General features: G+C 39.5%; 1 protein-coding gene across 5 annotated transcripts in view; it reads right to left on the reverse strand.

Annotated features, from left to right (window-relative positions):
* Positions 1-19,421, reverse strand: part of LOC144042751 (receptor-type tyrosine-protein phosphatase mu) — a 245,438-nt gene that overhangs the window by 83,085 nt on the left and 142,932 nt on the right. For all 5 annotated transcript variants that reach the window (XM_077555675.1, XM_077555673.1, XM_077555680.1 and 2 more), the window contains exons 12-14: positions 6,288-6,561; positions 2,294-2,330; positions 127-201 (exon numbers count right to left, since the gene is read on the reverse strand). In XM_077555675.1, the coding sequence (XP_077411801.1) occupies positions 127-201; positions 2,294-2,330; positions 6,288-6,561 (386 nt within the window). The remainder of the gene's footprint in view (positions 1-126; positions 202-2,293; positions 2,331-6,287; positions 6,562-19,421) is intronic.

The following is a 19,421-nucleotide window of genomic DNA, read 5'->3' on the forward strand; positions in this document are numbered from 1 at the left end:
CAGACACCTCCAGTGAATTTCATGCTCCCAAGTGAAAATGGTCTCAGGGCTTTGAATTTCCCTCAACTTGACCCCCCCCCCTCTGGCCACGCGCCCAACTCGAATGGAGGCTGCGGCGTTTCTGACCTGTGAGCTGATGATCACCGGCCGCTGGGGCGATGCGGAGGTACGGCGTGGTCAGCTGAGTCACCAGAATGGCGGCTGAGCGTGACACGGGGGTGAGTAGATCCACGACGCCATGCAGCAGGTAGAGAGGGAAACACACGCACGCAAAAAAAGAGAAACCACACGGACTCACAACACTGTTGACCACCAGTATGAGGATACTTAATTGACAAAAGTATTGGGACACCGGACCAACGCTTACGCAAATGGAAAAATTGGTTTTCACCACACATGCTCCAAGCATGCTGGGATGGAAATCAGTAAGAGGTGTGTCCCAATATTTTTGTCCATGTAAAGTAAGGCTACTGAAACGAAAATACTTTGGTAAATGGAAAATTGACTTATGATTCCTTACAACGGCGTTCTTGCTTTGCCGTGGTTGAGACAATTCTTAATGATTTCTCACTACAGCAAATTCAATTTTCAAAATTCACAAATTGGCTGTGGGTCAGATGGTGCTTTACATTTGAATTTTCTTACTAAACTGATGCTAAGAACGTTTTGATTTTGAATGATAGCTGACAAAGGTTAGTTTTGGCTAACGACTCCAAACACATTTCTTTGTCAGCTGTTTAACGAAGTAAATAAATGGACAATCGACTTGCGCCTCGCATTGGTGCAAGAATCGGATTGATTTTGAATGATTTTTAAGAAAAGTAGTGAATGAATATCAGCAGGTTTTTACTTTCCCAAATTTCAGTCCGATGCCTAATCGATGAACTAATTAGGACCATTTGAACAATCTTGCTTACATCCAAGTCGAACCAAGAATGCTATTGATTGGTTTTCTGATGATGTAGCTGGAGAAAACTAGTTTTTCAAAATCTCAGTCAATTCTCTTCAAAATTGCAGTGAATTTTGTCCTTTATCAATGCACAAATCTTGGGTTTTAATTCATCTGACAAGAGTTGACCGAGACAGATTGGGTCAAATGATTTCATGTCACAATTTCAACCTAATTCTATTTTTCAAACTTGATGTAACCACAGTCAGACAGCAAAACAAGAAAGCCAGATGATTTTTGTTTTTTTGACAAATTGTCAGCGCATCAAATTTAACAACTTTAACATTGTTGAAAATGTAAGAGTTGATGGTTGCAATGAAGCCTCTATTGGTTTTGCCACAGTGTGGACACATAGTAAAAATGACAATAAAAAAATGCACTTTACATGGTCGACATGCTACAAAATTCATGCAAGGGGTTGAACCTAGTTGACGTCATGTCGTAGTTTTTTAATTGTATACTATTTAGGGGTGTCAGGTGGTTACATTTTTAAATATAATTAATCACATGACTTCAATAGTTAACTCACGATTAATTGCAATTTTATATATTTTTTTCATATGTGCGATAAAAAGTACGATAAAACAAGTTTTTCTAAGTTTTCACAAATGTAAAAAAAAGTTAAACTAATAGAAATATGACTGCATATTTGAGTCATTGATACAGTAATTTCATAATAATTCAGAATATTTAGTTAAAATTAGAAAGATGTACTATATGTGATATTGATTTGTGTTGGTTATTTTTCTGCCACTAGATGGCATAGCTGCATTTGTAAGACGGTGACAGCTCAGTGCATTTTTCTTTTCATATTAAGAGCAATCCAATCTTTAACATAAAGTAACTTGTGAAATTCAGCACATTTTAAAAATTGTGAACTACAACTTGACCCCAATCTCCACAAATATATGCATTATTATTATTAAACTTATTACTGTTAAATTTTGACGTGGACGTGTCTGCTGCGTTGTGACTGAAATTCCCCAGTACAGGCTTTCTAAGTAAGGGGTGGTCATTAATCATGCAATAAAAAAATTGTGGTGTTAAAGGAACTTTAAATTAACTCAAAATTAATGCACTCATTTTAATACCCCTAATACTATTACATATAAGTAGCGAAAAGCGACCCTGCAGTTGTGTTACAAGAAGCGGTGTTAGAGTTTTACAATTTCCAACTTTCTGTCAGCGAGTTAAAAACTGAAAAATATATCAACGGCATCCTCAATTAATTGACATTGACTTTTCAACTATCCACCTGAGTCAACTACAAAAAAAATTTAAATCGTTCAACCCCTACATTCAAGCGTCTGTGCTAAAATGTGGAAATCTTCGAATGCGTCCTACCTTTGGTGGCGACTCGGATGCAGTCGATTTTGGTCTCCTGTGCAAAACAAGGACGGGAGATGGGACGGAAAAAGGGGGATTATGATGATGACGAAAATGCAGCTTGAGCCGGGTATGCACATATTGATCGTCAGTATGCGCGTACCCCCGCTTTACATCGATACACTAGCACTTAAACAGCACGGCTCGCCACATGCCGAGCGACTGCGACAAAAGAAAAAAAAAAAAAACCTTGGCGCAGATTAGCAGTGGCAAGCTAGCCAACAGCGACATGCAGTCGATTCCCCCAACAGACCTTGTGTCTGACTATACAATAACAGGCTACTTTAGGCCTCTAAAAAGTTTTCCGCTCGCAGAAAGAGAGAGAGAAAAGTTTGCCAAACACTCGAGCGCTGAAAAGAAGAAAGGACACAAGGAGGCTGCGATCGACAAAGGGCACGGATGGATGTTGCGTCCCTGAGCCGGGCCTGCCTGCAAAGGTTGGCCAATGATGAGCCAGACACTCACCGGCCACTTTAATAGCCAAGAGCAAAACATTCAGCCTTTACAATCGCACTTAATTGAATTTGACGCTTCGTGATGTGTCGCAGCACACACACACACATGCATACGATAGAGAGTGAATCGCGAGCGTTGTGTTCAAGGTTGCACTCCTAGCAATTTGCGATATGCAAACATTAGATTATTTTATTTATTGTTAAGAAGCGCAGTCCCCATTTTTGCGAAATGAAGTTATAAATAAGTATGGGCCGATTACCCTGGTTTTAAACAGTCAAGGTTTCAATAACACTAATATCGTCTGTCACCAAAGTTAATTGCCTTCAATTAACTATCGTGGATGAGGGAGGGAGGAACAGGGATGTGATTTGACCAAAGTGAAATTATCTGAAAATTTAGCCGGGGGTCTGGGGGCCGCTGGCACCCAGCTAGGTCCAGGGCAGTGCCCTGGTGGGGGGACAAGGGGGCCGTGTTTTTAAGTACTTTCAATGCACTCACATGACAAAGAAATAGACAAAACAACAGCATAAATTTTCAATGTATATTGAACTATCCCATATAAAATGGCAGTTTAGTCAACTCAAAATCAGTTTCAAAAACATTGGACTGCCTTTGCTTTTAAAAACTATCACTGAGAATATCATCATATCTAACTAATGTGATTACTAAGTTAACACATTAATAATGTTGAAGAGTTCAAATTTCATGAACAAATAATTGTATCATGACCAAATGAAAAGTAACTCATATTAGAGCATACCACAAATGTCTTTGTTATAGTAGAAGATGTTATCTGTCGGAGTTATGTGCATACACAATGAACTACTACTACTACAAAAAAAAAAAAAAAAAAAAAAAAAAAAAAAAAAAAAAATCGAAATTTTTTTTTTGGGGGGGAGATAAAAAAAACGCGGAATTCCGCGAATTAGCGGAAAAATCACATCCCTGGAAGGAAGACGACAGACACACTGTGCAAATGGATGCTTTTTTTGCTCTGTTGAATGTGTATCACCCCCCCCCCCCCCAAAAAAAAAATAAAAATGGTGTTAGCAGATACAAATGACCCCCAAGGACAACATGAGTAGCCCACAGGTCTGTTCTACAAATAGCTTACCAGGGATTGAACACTGTGTCTCACGAGAAGAATGAAAAACAAAAGAAGAACGCTAACATTTATTTATTTAAACTTAACATGGCACCAAATACTCTGTTTTACATTTAAAAATGAAATTGATTGTGTTCAATGGCAAAACATGTTTTTCTGTACGTAAAAAATAAATGAATAAAAAAATAAATAAAGATCACAATATTTTTGCTTGCTCTTATTATACTATCGGGGTGTAATATCAGCCCACGCTAGTTAAAAAACACACATTTCTTTGCATTATAAGTGTAATTTGAGTATGACTGACTTCTGATTATGTTTGGTAAAAATTTGTAAAATCATAGTGAATGCTGACAAGAGCGAAAGTAAACAAATGTAACTGAAGTATATAAACTGTCTTTCATATACATTTATAGTTTATTTGACTTCAGTTTAGTGAAACAGTTGTCCAAACTTTTTCCACATACAGAAAAATCGATGGATATATTTCACAGATTCTTTTTTAACACCAAAATCAGTCAATCAGGTGATTAGATATTGTTTACATAGTTGTTGTTTTTTTGCTAGCAGTGAAGCTTTCTATAAGGCAAATAATTTAGGATTTTACAAGATTTTGTGGTCGAGACCCAGTAACCCACCAGGAAATAGCCGACTCCCATTTCTATATTGAAAACAGGAGTGAACTGTCGTCAGCTGACCATTCATAAAACTTACAGGCAATCATTCATGTGATATGTTCACAGTTTGGTGGACGACGCCATTGTTGCTTGTAAAAAATATATTTTCTTTATTCACCACAGTGTTATGAAGAGAAATGTTACTACATGTTTAATTGTCAATAGTTCACTTACAACTTTACGTATTTAGAAAAGTTCTACAGTATATAAAACAAATGTATTACTGGCATTTGTCATTTTTAGTATATGTCGCTAGCTACTTAAGAATGGATGGCGGGTCACAAATGGCCCCCATACCCTAGTTTAGATATCCCTACTAAAAGCCCAAAACTTTTATGCGTAATAAGTCTGATATTGTTTATTGCAATAAAGATTAATTTATTGATGTTCCAAGGGTCACTAGATTGTCCAGCATCCCCAAAAAGTATATTAAGTCCTGATTTCCACACTCACTGACTCACGCAGAAAAAGTTTGAGTACGGTATGTGTTCTATTCTGGAGTGCCAACAGGCTAATTGAATTCAGGCCGGGCCTCACATTATTACCGCTGCCCTCCCGGAACGGACGTGCCGCCGCTGCTCAAGGAGGCCGGCGGTAGCGCATTCTCATTCAGCTCCATCGGCTGGCGCGCGCTGCAAATTGCTATCGAGCGGCAAGCGAGGAGGGACGGGAGCGAGGGTCACGTAGCATCCACTTGAAGACAGGGGGGCGGCGACCTGTGCGATCGGTCGGCTGGCCCGTCGCTGCGGTTGCTACGCCTGTGACAATTAGCGGCCGCCGCGACACACACTGCATTGTGCTAAGGTGGACGCCATGCAGGCAGTCTGGAGTGTATGTTTCTGCCTTTTGTAACACAGTTGGTGGCTTGCCTGCTTTAATTCATTCCATGACCACCAGGGGGCGGTATAATGCAAACATAGAGGCACACGCAAAGACAGGTTTCACAACTGACAGCATCTACGTGGGAGCGTACTAACATTTTTAACCCTGGAGAACCCACTGGGTCAAATTTGACCCCTATAAATTCTGCTACTTAAATAACAAAGACCTTTTTTTTTCTCTTTTTTTTTTTTTTTTTTACAAATTTAACTTCAAAAGTCCAGAGTGCCACTTCTGACCCCTGCATGGGGCCATCTAGTGCAGGGGTGGCCAAGTTCGGTCCTCGAGAGCCACTATCCAGCCTGTTTTCTATGTCTCCCTCCTTTAATGCAGCTGAATCTAATGATCAGCTCATCAGCGAGATTTGCAGAAGCCTGATAACGATCCTGATCGCGAATCATTACTGGAGAGAGACATGAAAAACAGGCTGGATAGTGGCTCTTGAGGACCGAACTTGGCCACCCCTGATCTAGTGGATGAATATTGCACTTACATGAGCCAGAGTGGTGGTGACAAGATGGCTGGCAACATGCTGTTTTGTTGAGCTGGAAATCAATCCAAACAAAACCATCTTCTCAGCAAACCATCAGATGGTACAATGTTGTTGTATGTTTTATATACAGTATATATTTTTTGATAAATTAGCAACTCTGAGCTAGTTCAAAAAAAAGGGTTAAAATTGAAAAAAAAAAACATATATTTTGGTGTTCAGTGAACTTAGAGCAGTCATTTAATGTATAATTCATAATTTTCCAAAGAAGAAAAGGGTTCTTGGGTTCTCCAGGGTTAAGGAACGGAAATGTGAACAAAAACTGTGGCGTTCAACGCGTCTCACCCCGTTTGCGGTGCTGACGGCCTGGTAGTAGACGCTGTAGCTCTTATGGGGCAGCAGCGGCGCATTCCAGTACCCGCTGTAGGATTTGTTGTCACCCACGGTGAAGGGCTGCGGCCCGTGGATGCCGCCGGCGGGGAACTGGGCAGCAAAGTAGTAATGCGAGTTGAGCTGTGTGGCGTTCTGGAAGTGGATGGGCACTGGGTAGCAGCGCAGGATCTCGGCAGTGCCCCGAGCACGTCTTGGACGCTCCTCCTCCACCACCACCTGGTAGGCACTGTGAAAACAACGCAACATGAGCTAAATCTGAATCCGATACAAAATCATATCCCCCAAAGTCACTCAGTAGTGCCCCATGAGTTGCAAAAAATACACATACACATATTTTTTACATCCTCATTATTTTTTCAATACATTTTTATATTTAGGTTTATCAGCATTTTTCTTTTATTAAACTGTATGTATTTACACATTTCATTTGGCCGGCGCGGTCCCCATCCAGTCCACTGGTCACAAAATCAGCCATTTTGATTTGAAGCAACCATTCTTGTTCTTGACAACTTAATCATCACAAGAGACATAGCAACTGCATAGCAACTGCCAACTTCATCATCACATATGTATTTACACATTTCATTTGGCCAGCGCGGTCCCTATCCGACCCACTGGTCACAAAATCAACCATTTTGATTTGAAGCAACCATTCTTGTTCTTGACAACTTCATCATCACAAGGGACATAGCAACTGCATAGCAGCTGAGAACTTCACCGCAAGGGACACAACTGCAAACCTCATCATTACAAGTGACATAGCAACTGCTAACTTCATCATCACAAGAGACATAGCAACTGCATAGCAACTGCCAACTTCATCATCACATATGTATTTACACATTTCATTTGGCCAGCGCGGTCCCTATCCGACCCACTGGTCACAAAATCAACCATTTTGATTTGAAGCAACCATTCTTGTTCTTGACAACTTCATCATCACAAGGGACATAGCAACTGCATAGCAGCTGAGAACTTCGCCGCAAGGGACACAACTGCAAACCTCATCATTACAAGTGACATAGCAACTGCTAACTTCATCATCACAAGAGACATAGCAACTGCATAGCAACTGCCAACTTCATCATCACATATGTATTTACACATTTCATTTGGCCAGCGCGGTCCCTATCCGACCCACTGGTCACAAAATCAACCATTTTGATTTGAAGCAACCATTCTTGTTCTTGACAACTTCATCATCACAAGGGACATAGCAACTGCATAGCAGCTGAGAACTTCACCGCAAGGGACACAACTGCAAACCTCATCATTACAAGTGACATAGCAACTGCTAACTTCATCATCACAAGGGACATAGCAACTGCCAAACTCATCACAGGGGACATAGAAACTGACAACTTCATCATCAAAAGGTTAATAGCAACTGCCAACTTAATCATCACAAGGGACATACCAACTGCATAGAAACTCCCAACCTCATCACAAGGGGCATGGCATTTGCATAGCGACTGACAACTTCATCACAAGGGACATAGCAACTGCCAACTTAATCATCACAAGGGATATAGCAAATACATAGCAACTGCCAACTTCATCACCACATGGGACATAGCAACTGCAAACCTCATCACAAGGGACATAGCAACTACACAGAAAGTGACATCATCATAACAACACAATGACCCCATGAACTAACCCAAGAACAGTCACATATGACTTATTGAGGCGGCATGGCTCAGTAGTAGTGTGGTTGTCGCCCAGCCTAGAGGTTGACAATTTGATTCCTGGCTCTTGTGATCCTGCAAAGTGTCGTTGAGCAAGACACTGAACCCCCAGTTGCTCCTGATGCTGCACCATCAACACTTAGTGACGAATGACAAATGAAAAATCCCAAACTATTCAAACCCCGGTAGGTGGAGCATCGCGTCAAAGTTGGACAATCACGAGGGCCCCTTCAGCAGCTACCGCGTGCAAGTCTATCTTTACCCTTTGACCCCCCCCCCAAGCAACTGTAATCATCCTCTTTTCTGACAGGATTAAATATTTCATCACCTCTCTAGCCACGGCTAAACAAGGAAGCCGCCGTGAGCTTTGCAAATGACGATGCGAGCAAGGGCCCTCGTGATTAAGTGTCGGGTTAAAGAGTGCACATGCTGTACACGCTAAGGCGCACTTCATCATCCCCGCGCCAACCGTAGGGAACAATTGATCATCTGCGGTGCGTGTGTGCGCGCGCGGCCATCTGAGTGTACCTTAGCTAGCGTTGATTTGATTCAAATCGGTCGCAGAAGTTGTTCAGCTGTGCAGACTGATACGAATGCTTCAGTGATGCATCAGAATATTACCTCCTATACAACAGCCAACCACAACAGAACATTGAATGAATGATCATTCTAGTTGTTGACAAATAGAACTAATGTTGAAAAGGCAAATAAATACATTTGAAAATATTTTATAAAGTTCAGACTGACACAAACAAAAGGCCACCCTGATACAAGTCATTGAAGGTTGAGAAGAACTTTCTGTTGTATATTATGTTGACTATGTACAGTGGTTTTTGTTATCAAATGATCCTCAAATGATCAATCTTTACACCGCCCACATTACATAGCATAGCATCTTTTAATTTAGCATCGCCCATCTTTTATCTTGGTGAAAATAACAACTTATTCACTCCCAGCCATTTTCACTGAAGCAAACCTCTTCGCTCCCGGCTGCTTTACTGGATTTTGACAGATTTTCCAAGGCCCACAGAATATTGTGTGGTTTTGCTATAAAAAGATGGAACCTACTAAAAGAAAGTTTAGTCTCTCTTCTTCCATTAGGAAAAATAAGTACAGACGCTCCCCTACTTACGAACATTTGAGTTACGAACAACGGTACATACGAACATTTCTGCGCGTACAGTATGTCGAAAAATGTTCGGAAAGAAATGCTGTAAGTTCGATTTTGTATTGCGCGTAGTGCTTCTTTCCGCCACTAATACCGACGCTTGGCGCTGTGAGAGCTCATTGGAGGCTCAGCAACGTGTCGAGGAGGAGGAAGAAGAAACGCCGGTCCCCATAAAGGAGTAAATAACTTTTGAAGCCGATTCCAGCGACGACGAAGAATCTCTCATGATATAAAATCCTCCTCTTCCTCCTCCTCCATCATCTCCTTAAGCATCGAGTACATCTTCCAAAAGTAAGTTAAACTTCATTTTATTTGTCTTATTACGTACATGTACATACTGTGTGTGTCTCTCGCTCTCTCTCTCTAACATACGTAGTACAGTACTGTAGTATTCTCTCCATTTTATTACGTTTTTTTCAGTACAAACCAATGCAGGTTACTTGTACAAGCCTTAAACATACTTAAATAAACCTTCAATATACTTATATAGGCTTTAAACATAAATTATAATACAAAATATAGCACTGAAGCAACTTACGAACAAATTCACCTTACGAACGATCGTCCGGAACGTAACTCGTTCGTAAGGTGGGGAGCGTCTGTAGTATATTTGTATCAGTTTTCGTTTTGCAGCAATTAGCAAGTTTCATCATTATTCACAAATCTGTTTAGAACTGTGGGTAAATGAGATTTTTTCAACATGGCCTTGGCTGATCTCTTATACTCTGCTGCCACCTGCTGGACATTTTTTGTAATAACTACCAATGCTTCAAGCATTCTCTTCAGTTCAGAGGTTGCATCAAAGCCTTCAGTATGCTCTAGCATAAAAAAAAAACCCGTTTTGGGAGTACAGGATAAAGTATTTAAGAAAAGGTATTTATACGTTTTTGGGCTTGAATGAGTTAAGGGTCCCGAACATGATGCCAATACTAGACTTTACACTGATCTGAACAGCTGAATCGGGATAGGCTGATATTTGGCATTTTATGTAAAATTGGTGATCGTCTGTAAGCGAGCAATGACGTAATTAATCAGCTTCATTAAATAAGACATTAAATATTATATTTAAATGTAATAAGCGTTTGAGTTTTTGTGGCGTCAATTATATGTGGATTTTTTGCTCTTTGTGGGCAGAGCCGCGAATGAGGGTGGTCGACGGTAGAGTAAATATAAACGTTTTCTAAATAGATATATTGCCTCATCTGTGATCAATAGTTTTTTTTCAAACTCGATCGCTAATCAGTAATCGGCCGAAAAAATCCTGATCGTGCAAAGCATACACAAAACTCACTCAGTAGAAAGTTGAAAGTAGATAGTATCCAATCTGATAATTTCACCGATCAACATATCAGGTGTGCATGGCTATGATGATGACGCATAAAAGTTTCAAGGATCATGCTTGAAACTGAACAGGAAGTCAGCCACTTTGCTTTGAAGAATCTATTTTGACAAACTTCTTGAACTCTTAGGAAGAAATTCGCCCAAATGACAAAATTATTTCATTTTGAGAATTGGTGATAAAAAAAAAAAGGCCTGCAAGAACCCATCCATCGCTGCTCACACCTTGAATGTTGTTTGTTTTCATGTCTTGCGACATTCCCGTGTTTGTGTCCAAGTGAGTCATCCTTGCAACTGTGAGATGGTGACAAGCCATTACAGGAATATGACAGCAGGGATTATTGTTGAAAAACGAGAGTAGAATATTTCCACCTTCACCCCCAAAATCATTTCATGAAGTTGTTACTTCTCCATGTAAACAAACTGCTGAAAAATGTTTCTTATAATTGTCTGCGAGTTTTCCGAATTGCACGTTTGCGTGTGCAGCTGCTGCAGACGCGAAGCAGCAGGTTGAGATTTGCACATGACACGAGTTCTTAACCCCGGGAGGCTCCTCGCCTTTGGCGCTCGCTACTTTGCCGCGGGAAAGGGAAAGCAGCCGTCCCTGTGCTGTATCATTAAATAACGCATGGAGCAACCGCATCATCATATCACTCAGAGAGAGACACCTGCGGGAACTTAATTTGTACTTTTTCAGGCTGTTTTTGCTGTCGATATGTGGAACAGATTCACTTCATCTTACTCAGCTCTTTTGTTAGGAAGACTTGTGTGTTGTATCAATGTGATATGAAGTCAACAGGTGAACATCTTTTAAAGTACTTATTTTTCCCCAAAATTTTTCTCCATTGTATTTTTTAATCATGAAATTTTTTCCAATATCATATAAACAAAGTATATTCCTCCTGACAGTTTGTTATATAAAAATGTGTATCCTAGCCTGTTTGAAAAATATATGCATTGTTTGATATGTAAGTAAGTGTATAGCGAATCAAATCGTAATCCCACAAAGTCGAATCGAATCGTTCCACTTTCAAATCAAACCGTCCTTGAATCATTTATATATTTCACCGGAATGGACTTATTGTATGTAATAAATATTTTAATATATTATTATTTAATACATATTTTAATAGATTTTACGCAACATATATAGTATTTTAATTCCAAGTATATAATATATTTCCCCCAGCATATGTTTTTTTGAAAAATGTTTAAAATATTTTTTCATATATACAGTACATTTTCCCTTAATTTAATTTTTTTATGTTAATATTGCAGGAAGATTCAGAAACATTTTTACAGTATGTATGTGTTTGATCATTCTTTGTACTTATTTTATGTAATAAATATTTTTAATATATTACATAATAAACCCAACATTTTTTTTTAAATCTAGTATTTTATAATATATATTTCCCCGAGCATATTTTTTATTCAAACATATTTTAAAAATATTTCCATTTATACAGTAAATTTTCCCTTAATGTCTGTATTTAAAATAATAATAACTAGAGCTGCAGGCACTTTGGGGTACTTGCACGTTTGGGTACGGGTACATTGGGGTATGGCAAAGAGTATGGCAAAGAGTTTTGGTCAATGTTAAGGACCTCAAAAATCAGCGTCCTTTTTTATTTTTGGGCAATGAATGCCCCGATTGGCATTACATTACATTAAAGTTTATATTTACAGATAATCGTTAGTTTTACTCATAGCACAATATTGCTTTTATTGTCCATAGAGGGCATACATTTAAAAAATAAAAATAAAAAGTACATATGTATGAATAGGTATGATGCCAGTGAACATTTGAGTGGTGGAAAGTAAAAACATATTCAGAACTGACTTACTTATCACATTTACAAAGAGTATCCAAATTTTGGACAAAATACCTTATGTGTCGTAATTTTTTTGGGCGACCAAAGTCTAGGTGGCGCTATATTTATAACTGAATATTGTCATAGAGATATCTTCAGGTCGTGACTATAAACATACATGTGAAATTTGGGATTTGTTGGAGCATGTACCGGGGAGTTATTAAGCATTTCGTGTTTCATGGCGAAGGAAATTTGAAACACAAAATATGATGCCCCGCCCCCATCAAATAATATTTGTAAAAGTAAAGATCGATTTTTTACCCTGTTGATGGGCCAGGTCTAGACATGGTCTAGGCCAAATTTGAAGTCAATCGGATCAAACGTGTAGGAGAAATTGGCAAAAGAATGCCCCCCTGTAAATGAGCAAAAATCGGAAATTCAAAAATTCGTAGCTCACTTTCTGTTCATTTTAGCATATGGCTCCAAGAGACTTTTTTGTAAGTCTTGGGCTCCCTCATACACCCACATTTTTTTCATAGAACTGGCGTAAACGTAAAACCGGGGCTGCTTCGTTAAAAATTTGTAGGGGGCGCTTATGATACATTTTTGTACAAATCGTACAATACATGATAAAAATCAGCAGACTTTGTAGCTCCGTAATGGCCATGCCCTTTGCCAAAAAGTCACAATATTTGGTGTGGGACATGATCAACATCTTAAGGCTACTGTGACAAATTTTTAACTGGATCCCTTTCACGGGCAGTAGATGCAGTAGATGAAAATGTAAAAAATGTCAATTTTTGTCAACACTAGGTGGCGATATAGATTTTACCGAATATTATCATATAGATGCCTTTAGGTTGTGACTATTAACATACATGAGAAGTTTGGGATTTTTTGGAGCATGTACAGCGGAATTATTAAACATTTTCTCCTTTTGTGGCGAAGCAAATACAAAACGCAGAGTTTGAGGCCCCGCCCCCGTCATATAGTATTTAAAAAACTCAAGATTTTTTCCCTAGGTGTTGTCCCAAGTCTTGAGATGATACAGGCCAAGTTTGAACTCAATTAAATGTATCGCCTAGGAAAAGGGGTCAAATGTATGACCCCTGTGAACGTGCAAAAATGGGCCAAAATAGGACATTCAAAAATTCATAGCTCATTTCTAGTACATTTTTAGCACATGGTCCCAACAGACTTTTTTGTGTGTCAATTTTCGTAGCTGTAGGTCAAACGTGCCGGTATTGGTTTTTATTTTTCTCCTGTAGGGGGCGCTATGGAACCATGTCATTATGACAACTTCATTTTTTTTTTTTAAATATAAATGTTTAGGACCCCCAAAATGTGATTCTTTGCAGAAAATAAAGAATTAATAATAATAATTAAAAAATAATAATAATAATAATTAGAACAAAAAACAATAGGGACCTTTCAGCGGTCGCTGCTCGGGCCCTAATAATATTGTATGAAGATTTACAAGCATATTTAAGAATGTGTTGTTTGCTCGTTCTTATCACTCAAGAAGAGAAAATGTCAACGGCTCGTTGCATTTCCTCCCTCCCTCGCCGACGCTCGGCTGGTGTACGGAGTTGGGTAGCCACTGCGGCCCCTCTGTACGCCTGACAGAGACCACTTTGTCCACTGAATCCTGCTTGTCTCACGGACGGGCCACTTTATCATGCGTGTAGCGTCCCGACGGAGGTCAGCAAGCCGCCGACTGACAAAGAGTCCGCTCGCAGCTGTTGCCGATGTTTGCGCCGTGGTCGCGCTACGGGCTCGTTGCTAATAAGATGTTAAAAATGCGGAAATCTTACATGCATGAGTTTGTGGTGTGACGAGACAGCGCCACATACACGCAGTGTGTACCTCTATGAGCACTATCTTAAAAACACAATGTGTATATGAATAGATTTGATCTCAGCTGTGGTCCCCCCCGCAACCTGTGCCGATACCAATTAGCCCCCTCTCCTCTCTGCCCAACTCATCTCATGGATTTCTCCTCCGCAGACCAATTATGCCAGATTGACTTGCCAACGAGCGGACGGAGGCCACGGGAGTCTGATTTATTTTTCATGTGGCCTGATAACAGGGGCGGCGGCCTCTCCATCACCATCTTGACTGGCGCTAATGCTAACAGGGGCTGATTTAAAGCGGCCGTAAACCAAACAACTCTGAACACTCGTCGGCACAGCTCACGCCGTATCCCAAGGTACGAGAAGACGATGATTTTTGTGCTTAGTCGCGGCGCTAAGCGTGTGCCAAGCCTCCGGCAAAGGAAGTTATTGCTTATTTTAGGGGTGTGTCAAATCACTTTGCTTTAGTGCCGATAATCTGATGCTACAGGCAGGGGAAAGTACACGTGGAGCACATTTGCAAAGAAGTACAAGCTTAGCATGGTTAAAAATAGTAAACATTTTTAAAAATATACCAAAAAAAAAAAAAAAAAACTCTGTTATATATACAGTATATATAAAAAAAACTAAATTTAAACAATGGCTCTTAATAAGTACTCAATTAGTAAACTAGTTATTGATTAATTTTGAAACCACTGTATGTGTAATATCCAACTTTAAAATATATCAAGCTACGTATCAGATCGTCTTTTATTCAGCGTTTCAGTAAATCTAATTTAATACTTTTTAATGCCGTTTATAAAGCAACTGAAAACAAACTTAATGCCTATGTCCTACTACATAAGATCAGTTCATTTTCCATTTACCATGTTACTGCATATGCACACACACACACACACACACACACACACACACACACACACACACACACACACACACACACACACACACACACACACACACACACACACACACACACGCGCGCACGTTTATACTGTGTTGATGTCAGTCTATTCAAATTTTTTTATCATAATTAATCATGATTTCCACAGCTAGCTCACGATTAATCACTAATTGGATATTTGACATATGTTCTAAATGTACAATAAAATATATTTTAAGTTTTTCATACTCTTGGTAATGAACAAAAGCTGACAAATATGTTTACCCAATACATATAAGTATGGTTTAAACTTGATTCATTGATACAGTAATTTATAAAATGAGCTGAAGTTAAAAAAACAATTCAAAAGAATAGAAATTATACTATAGAGTTAAAAGGAGTGTAAAACATTTGTTTTGAAGTTATTTTTTCTGCCACTCGATGGCATTAGCATTTCATGTTGCACGCCGATGACAAACATTTTTCTTTGCAAATTTGTTCATTTAATTTGAAAATAAAGGGATTTATGGACCCCAGCGTATTTTGTTCATTGTAAATTACAGCTAGTACCCAGACCCCACAAATACATAAAATCGATGCTTCTGGACATTCATTTTTTTTTTAAAAATGATTTTTAAGGTCATTTAAGACTTTAATTTCCCACAAAATCCATTAAACTTATTCACTCCCAGCCATTTTCACTTTGGCTGTTTAACTGGATTGACTGATTTTACAGGGCCCACAGAATATTGTGTTCTATCGCTATAAAAACATGGAACCTACCAAAAGAAAGATTAAAGTCTCTTGTTTCATCAGGAAAAAAAGTATATTTCTATTTGTTTCCGTTTTGCAGCCAATAACATTAGCATATAGCTAAGTTTCATCATTATTCACAAATCTGTTTAGAACTGTGGGTAAATGAGCTTGTTTGCAACATGGCCATGGTTGATCTCTTATACTCTGCTGTCACCTACTGGCCGTTTTTGTAATTACTACCATTGCTTCACCCGTTCTCTGCAGGTCAGAGGCTGCATCAAAGTCTTCTGAATGCTCTAGCATAAAAAAAACAAAAAAAACAAAAAAAAAACTATAAATTTGTCTGGGGACACTTAAAACATTTAATGTAGAATGTATAAGTTTTTGGGAGCAAATGAGTTAATGACTTTTACTGTAATTGCTTATTGACCCGCGGGAACCCTGTTATTGGAGAGATGGACACCCCAATATATACATATATAATATCTCTGACTGAAACGGCACATTTATTTTACTTACAAGTTAACTGACATTATAAAATGTAAACGATTTGCATCATGTCCTCCCGAGCTGAGATGTACCATATTGAATTAGAATCAAACCGAATTGTTTCACTTTTAAAATAAATTGTCGTATATCGTGTATCGAGGTACCTACCAATTCGCCTTTTATTGGAGAGATGCAAACCCCAAATATATACACGTACACACACCTTGGGAATCTTGGGAGTCTATTATAGGAGAAAGGAGAACCCTACAATACAGTATAAATAAATATATAAATAAATAAAAGTGTACCGCCTGGCATCAGTGTTTCATTTGAGCACTATGCCAGAGCACATGTCATTCTCGGGTGCAGATTATCTGCCGCTACGGGGAAGAAGAAAAACATCTCATTTGCAAAAGCACACTTCATATTTGAAACATCTCCGCTGGCTGGAGGCAAAGGTGACGCCGGCAGAAGAGTTCTGATTTAGTGGCGGCAAAGATAAGCGGAGGCATCTCGAATCATTTATTGCCGCGCAAGCTTGTAAACATTTATTTTTGATGTGAGGTGGGTGTATTCTGGCCCCCGTCGAAGGGGGCAAACGTGACAGCGGCATTATTGATAGACAGTCGCCTTAATCCTCTTACAGGAACACTGTCCCCTCTGGTGAGAAATGTTCCCGGAGATTAACGGCCCAATCAGAGCGCTACATATTTGTACGTATATGATAGCAATTAGCTTCTCCGCGGATAATCTCCGCTATGACTTTGATTCTGGCGCATTGGCGGATGCTTAACGGACAGTCATCATGGCGTTATCGTGTCATCTTGCAGCGGACTTCCTGCAAAACATCTTAAAGCGCTCGCGGCCACTATCAGCCTTCCAAACCGAATCAGCAAGTCACATGATCAAATCAAATATGCTTCTGCTGCTGCTCTGCGTTGCTGTTATAAACCCATCCAAAAAGTGAGCAAATCCCTCGCGCTCATCTTCCTTCACCAGGGCTTTAAAAGTGATTTCCTAAAGTGTTCCATTTCAAATGGAATTAAACATCATCTGAATTAAAGACCTTCTCCAAATAACATGCAAGGTCTTCTGTGTCAATGAGGTGATTTCCCGTTGTCGGTTGGTCTTGAACGTCAAGGAGTCATAGCATAATGTCAAAACAAAAAGGATATAAAATGACAGTACGCTTCCATAACCTCTTTTTACAGCCTTGCTGAAATCAGAAAAACTTCCCCTACCATGACCATCAGGGGCGGACTTTTGAAATTTCATCCATCCATCCATTTTCTTGGCCGCCTTTCCTCACAAGGGTCGCGGGGGTGCTGGAGCCTATCCCAGCTGGCTTCGGGCAGTAGGCAGGGTACACCCTGAACTGGTTGCCAGCCAATCACAGGGCACACAGAGACGAACAAACACACTCACATTCACACCTAGGGACAATTTGGTGTTCAATTAACCTGCCATGCATGTTTTTGGAATGTGGGAGGAAACCGGAGTACCCGGTGAAAACCCACGCAAGCACGGGGAGAACATGCAAACTCCACCCAGGAAGGCCGAAGCCCGGACTCGATCTCACGTACTCTGCACTGGGAGGCGGACGTGCTAACCAGTCAGCCACCGTGCTGCCCGACTTTTGAAATTGTTTTATACTATAAATGTTATCAAATAAAAAGATTTCAAATCATTTACAATTATTGTAATATTTTTCAAGTTTTTCATACTTGTGTTAATTAGCGTAAAAGTGTACAGATATGGTTAGCAAATACACATGTGGTTGAGTCATTTAGTTCATTGATATAGTAAATCGTAAAGTTACAGTTAATTAACAGGAGTGAAAAATATTGAGTCATATTTGGGTTAAGGTAATTTTCTGCCACTAGGTGGCATCACTGTTTCCTGTTTGACATTGGTGACAGGAACACTACATTTTTCTTTCAGAGCAATTAGTATTTGTATTGAAACTTGTAGACCCCAGGCCATTTTGCTCATTGTAAATTACCAGTCCCCACAAATGCATATATATATATAATTACATTAATTATTGCTAAATTGTGTTATAGTGACTCCTTTGCACGACGCTGTATGTAAAAGTAATTACATTTTGAAGGCCTCTCGACATATTTAATGCTTCTTAATGCCATTTAAGGCCTTCATTTTTTTTAACAAAATCAATTTAATGATTTTTACCGCTTTTTAATGACCCGTGGGAAACCCTGTACCACTTTTATCTGTCATTGTTTTGCTTTTTGTGTGGAAATTTTGTGTATAGGTACTCATTCTATCGGTACATAGTAACAGTATTTACTAAGAGTTGAGTCTTGTCTAGTACTAGTCTAATCTGAAAAAAAATAAATAAATCTGATTATGTTTAGATAAAAAAAAAAACATTAAAACGTTAAATATGTTGTTTTTCTTTACCTTTTGTAAAATTCTGACATGTATATTTTTAAGATTTTAAAAATAAATATAGCAATAAGATAATGTCCTGTCCATTTGAAAGAAGCCACCATGCTCAAGAAATAACAACCCATCAGAGACGGAAGGCGTGACCGACGAGGTGTCAATCATTCGCAAACACCCGTTGATCAATGAAGCTAAAATCTGCAAGTCCCCCATTTTAAATCTGTGCAAGTGTACCTAATATTGCGCTAAAAAAATCTGCTTAACTCAGCGTCACGTGACAAAGATTGACGGCTTGATATACAGAAAGGGAGAAAACAGTCATCCAAAGTCGACAGAAGTTAGGATCTCCCAAAGAATATTTGTGGGTGCTGGCGGTAAACAAAAGTAGCAGCCTGCTGTGCTAATTAATGGAGGCTGTGATTCACCACGCGCTTCGTCATCATTTGATCTTTGTAATTGGCCCGCTGACGAGACGCCAGGCGGAGCGGGTCCCTCCGGACCCTACCTGCGAGGCCATTAAAAAGCCATCTTTCTTGCTGCAAAGGCACGACGCGCTAAACACTCAAATTGCTACGACTCGGCGGAGTCTCTTGAGTTTTGTTGCATGCCCGAGAGGGGGCTCTGCTTCACAAACCTGGTCCCCTCTCAAAGTCTGGTTCTTTTTCTTAATGAGAGCTCCAGAGCAGCCTTG

The sequence above is a fragment of the Vanacampus margaritifer genome, chromosome 2 (assembly GCF_051991255.1).
Source record: "Vanacampus margaritifer isolate UIUO_Vmar chromosome 2, RoL_Vmar_1.0, whole genome shotgun sequence".
Taxonomy (NCBI): Eukaryota; Metazoa; Chordata; class Actinopteri; order Syngnathiformes; family Syngnathidae; genus Vanacampus; species Vanacampus margaritifer.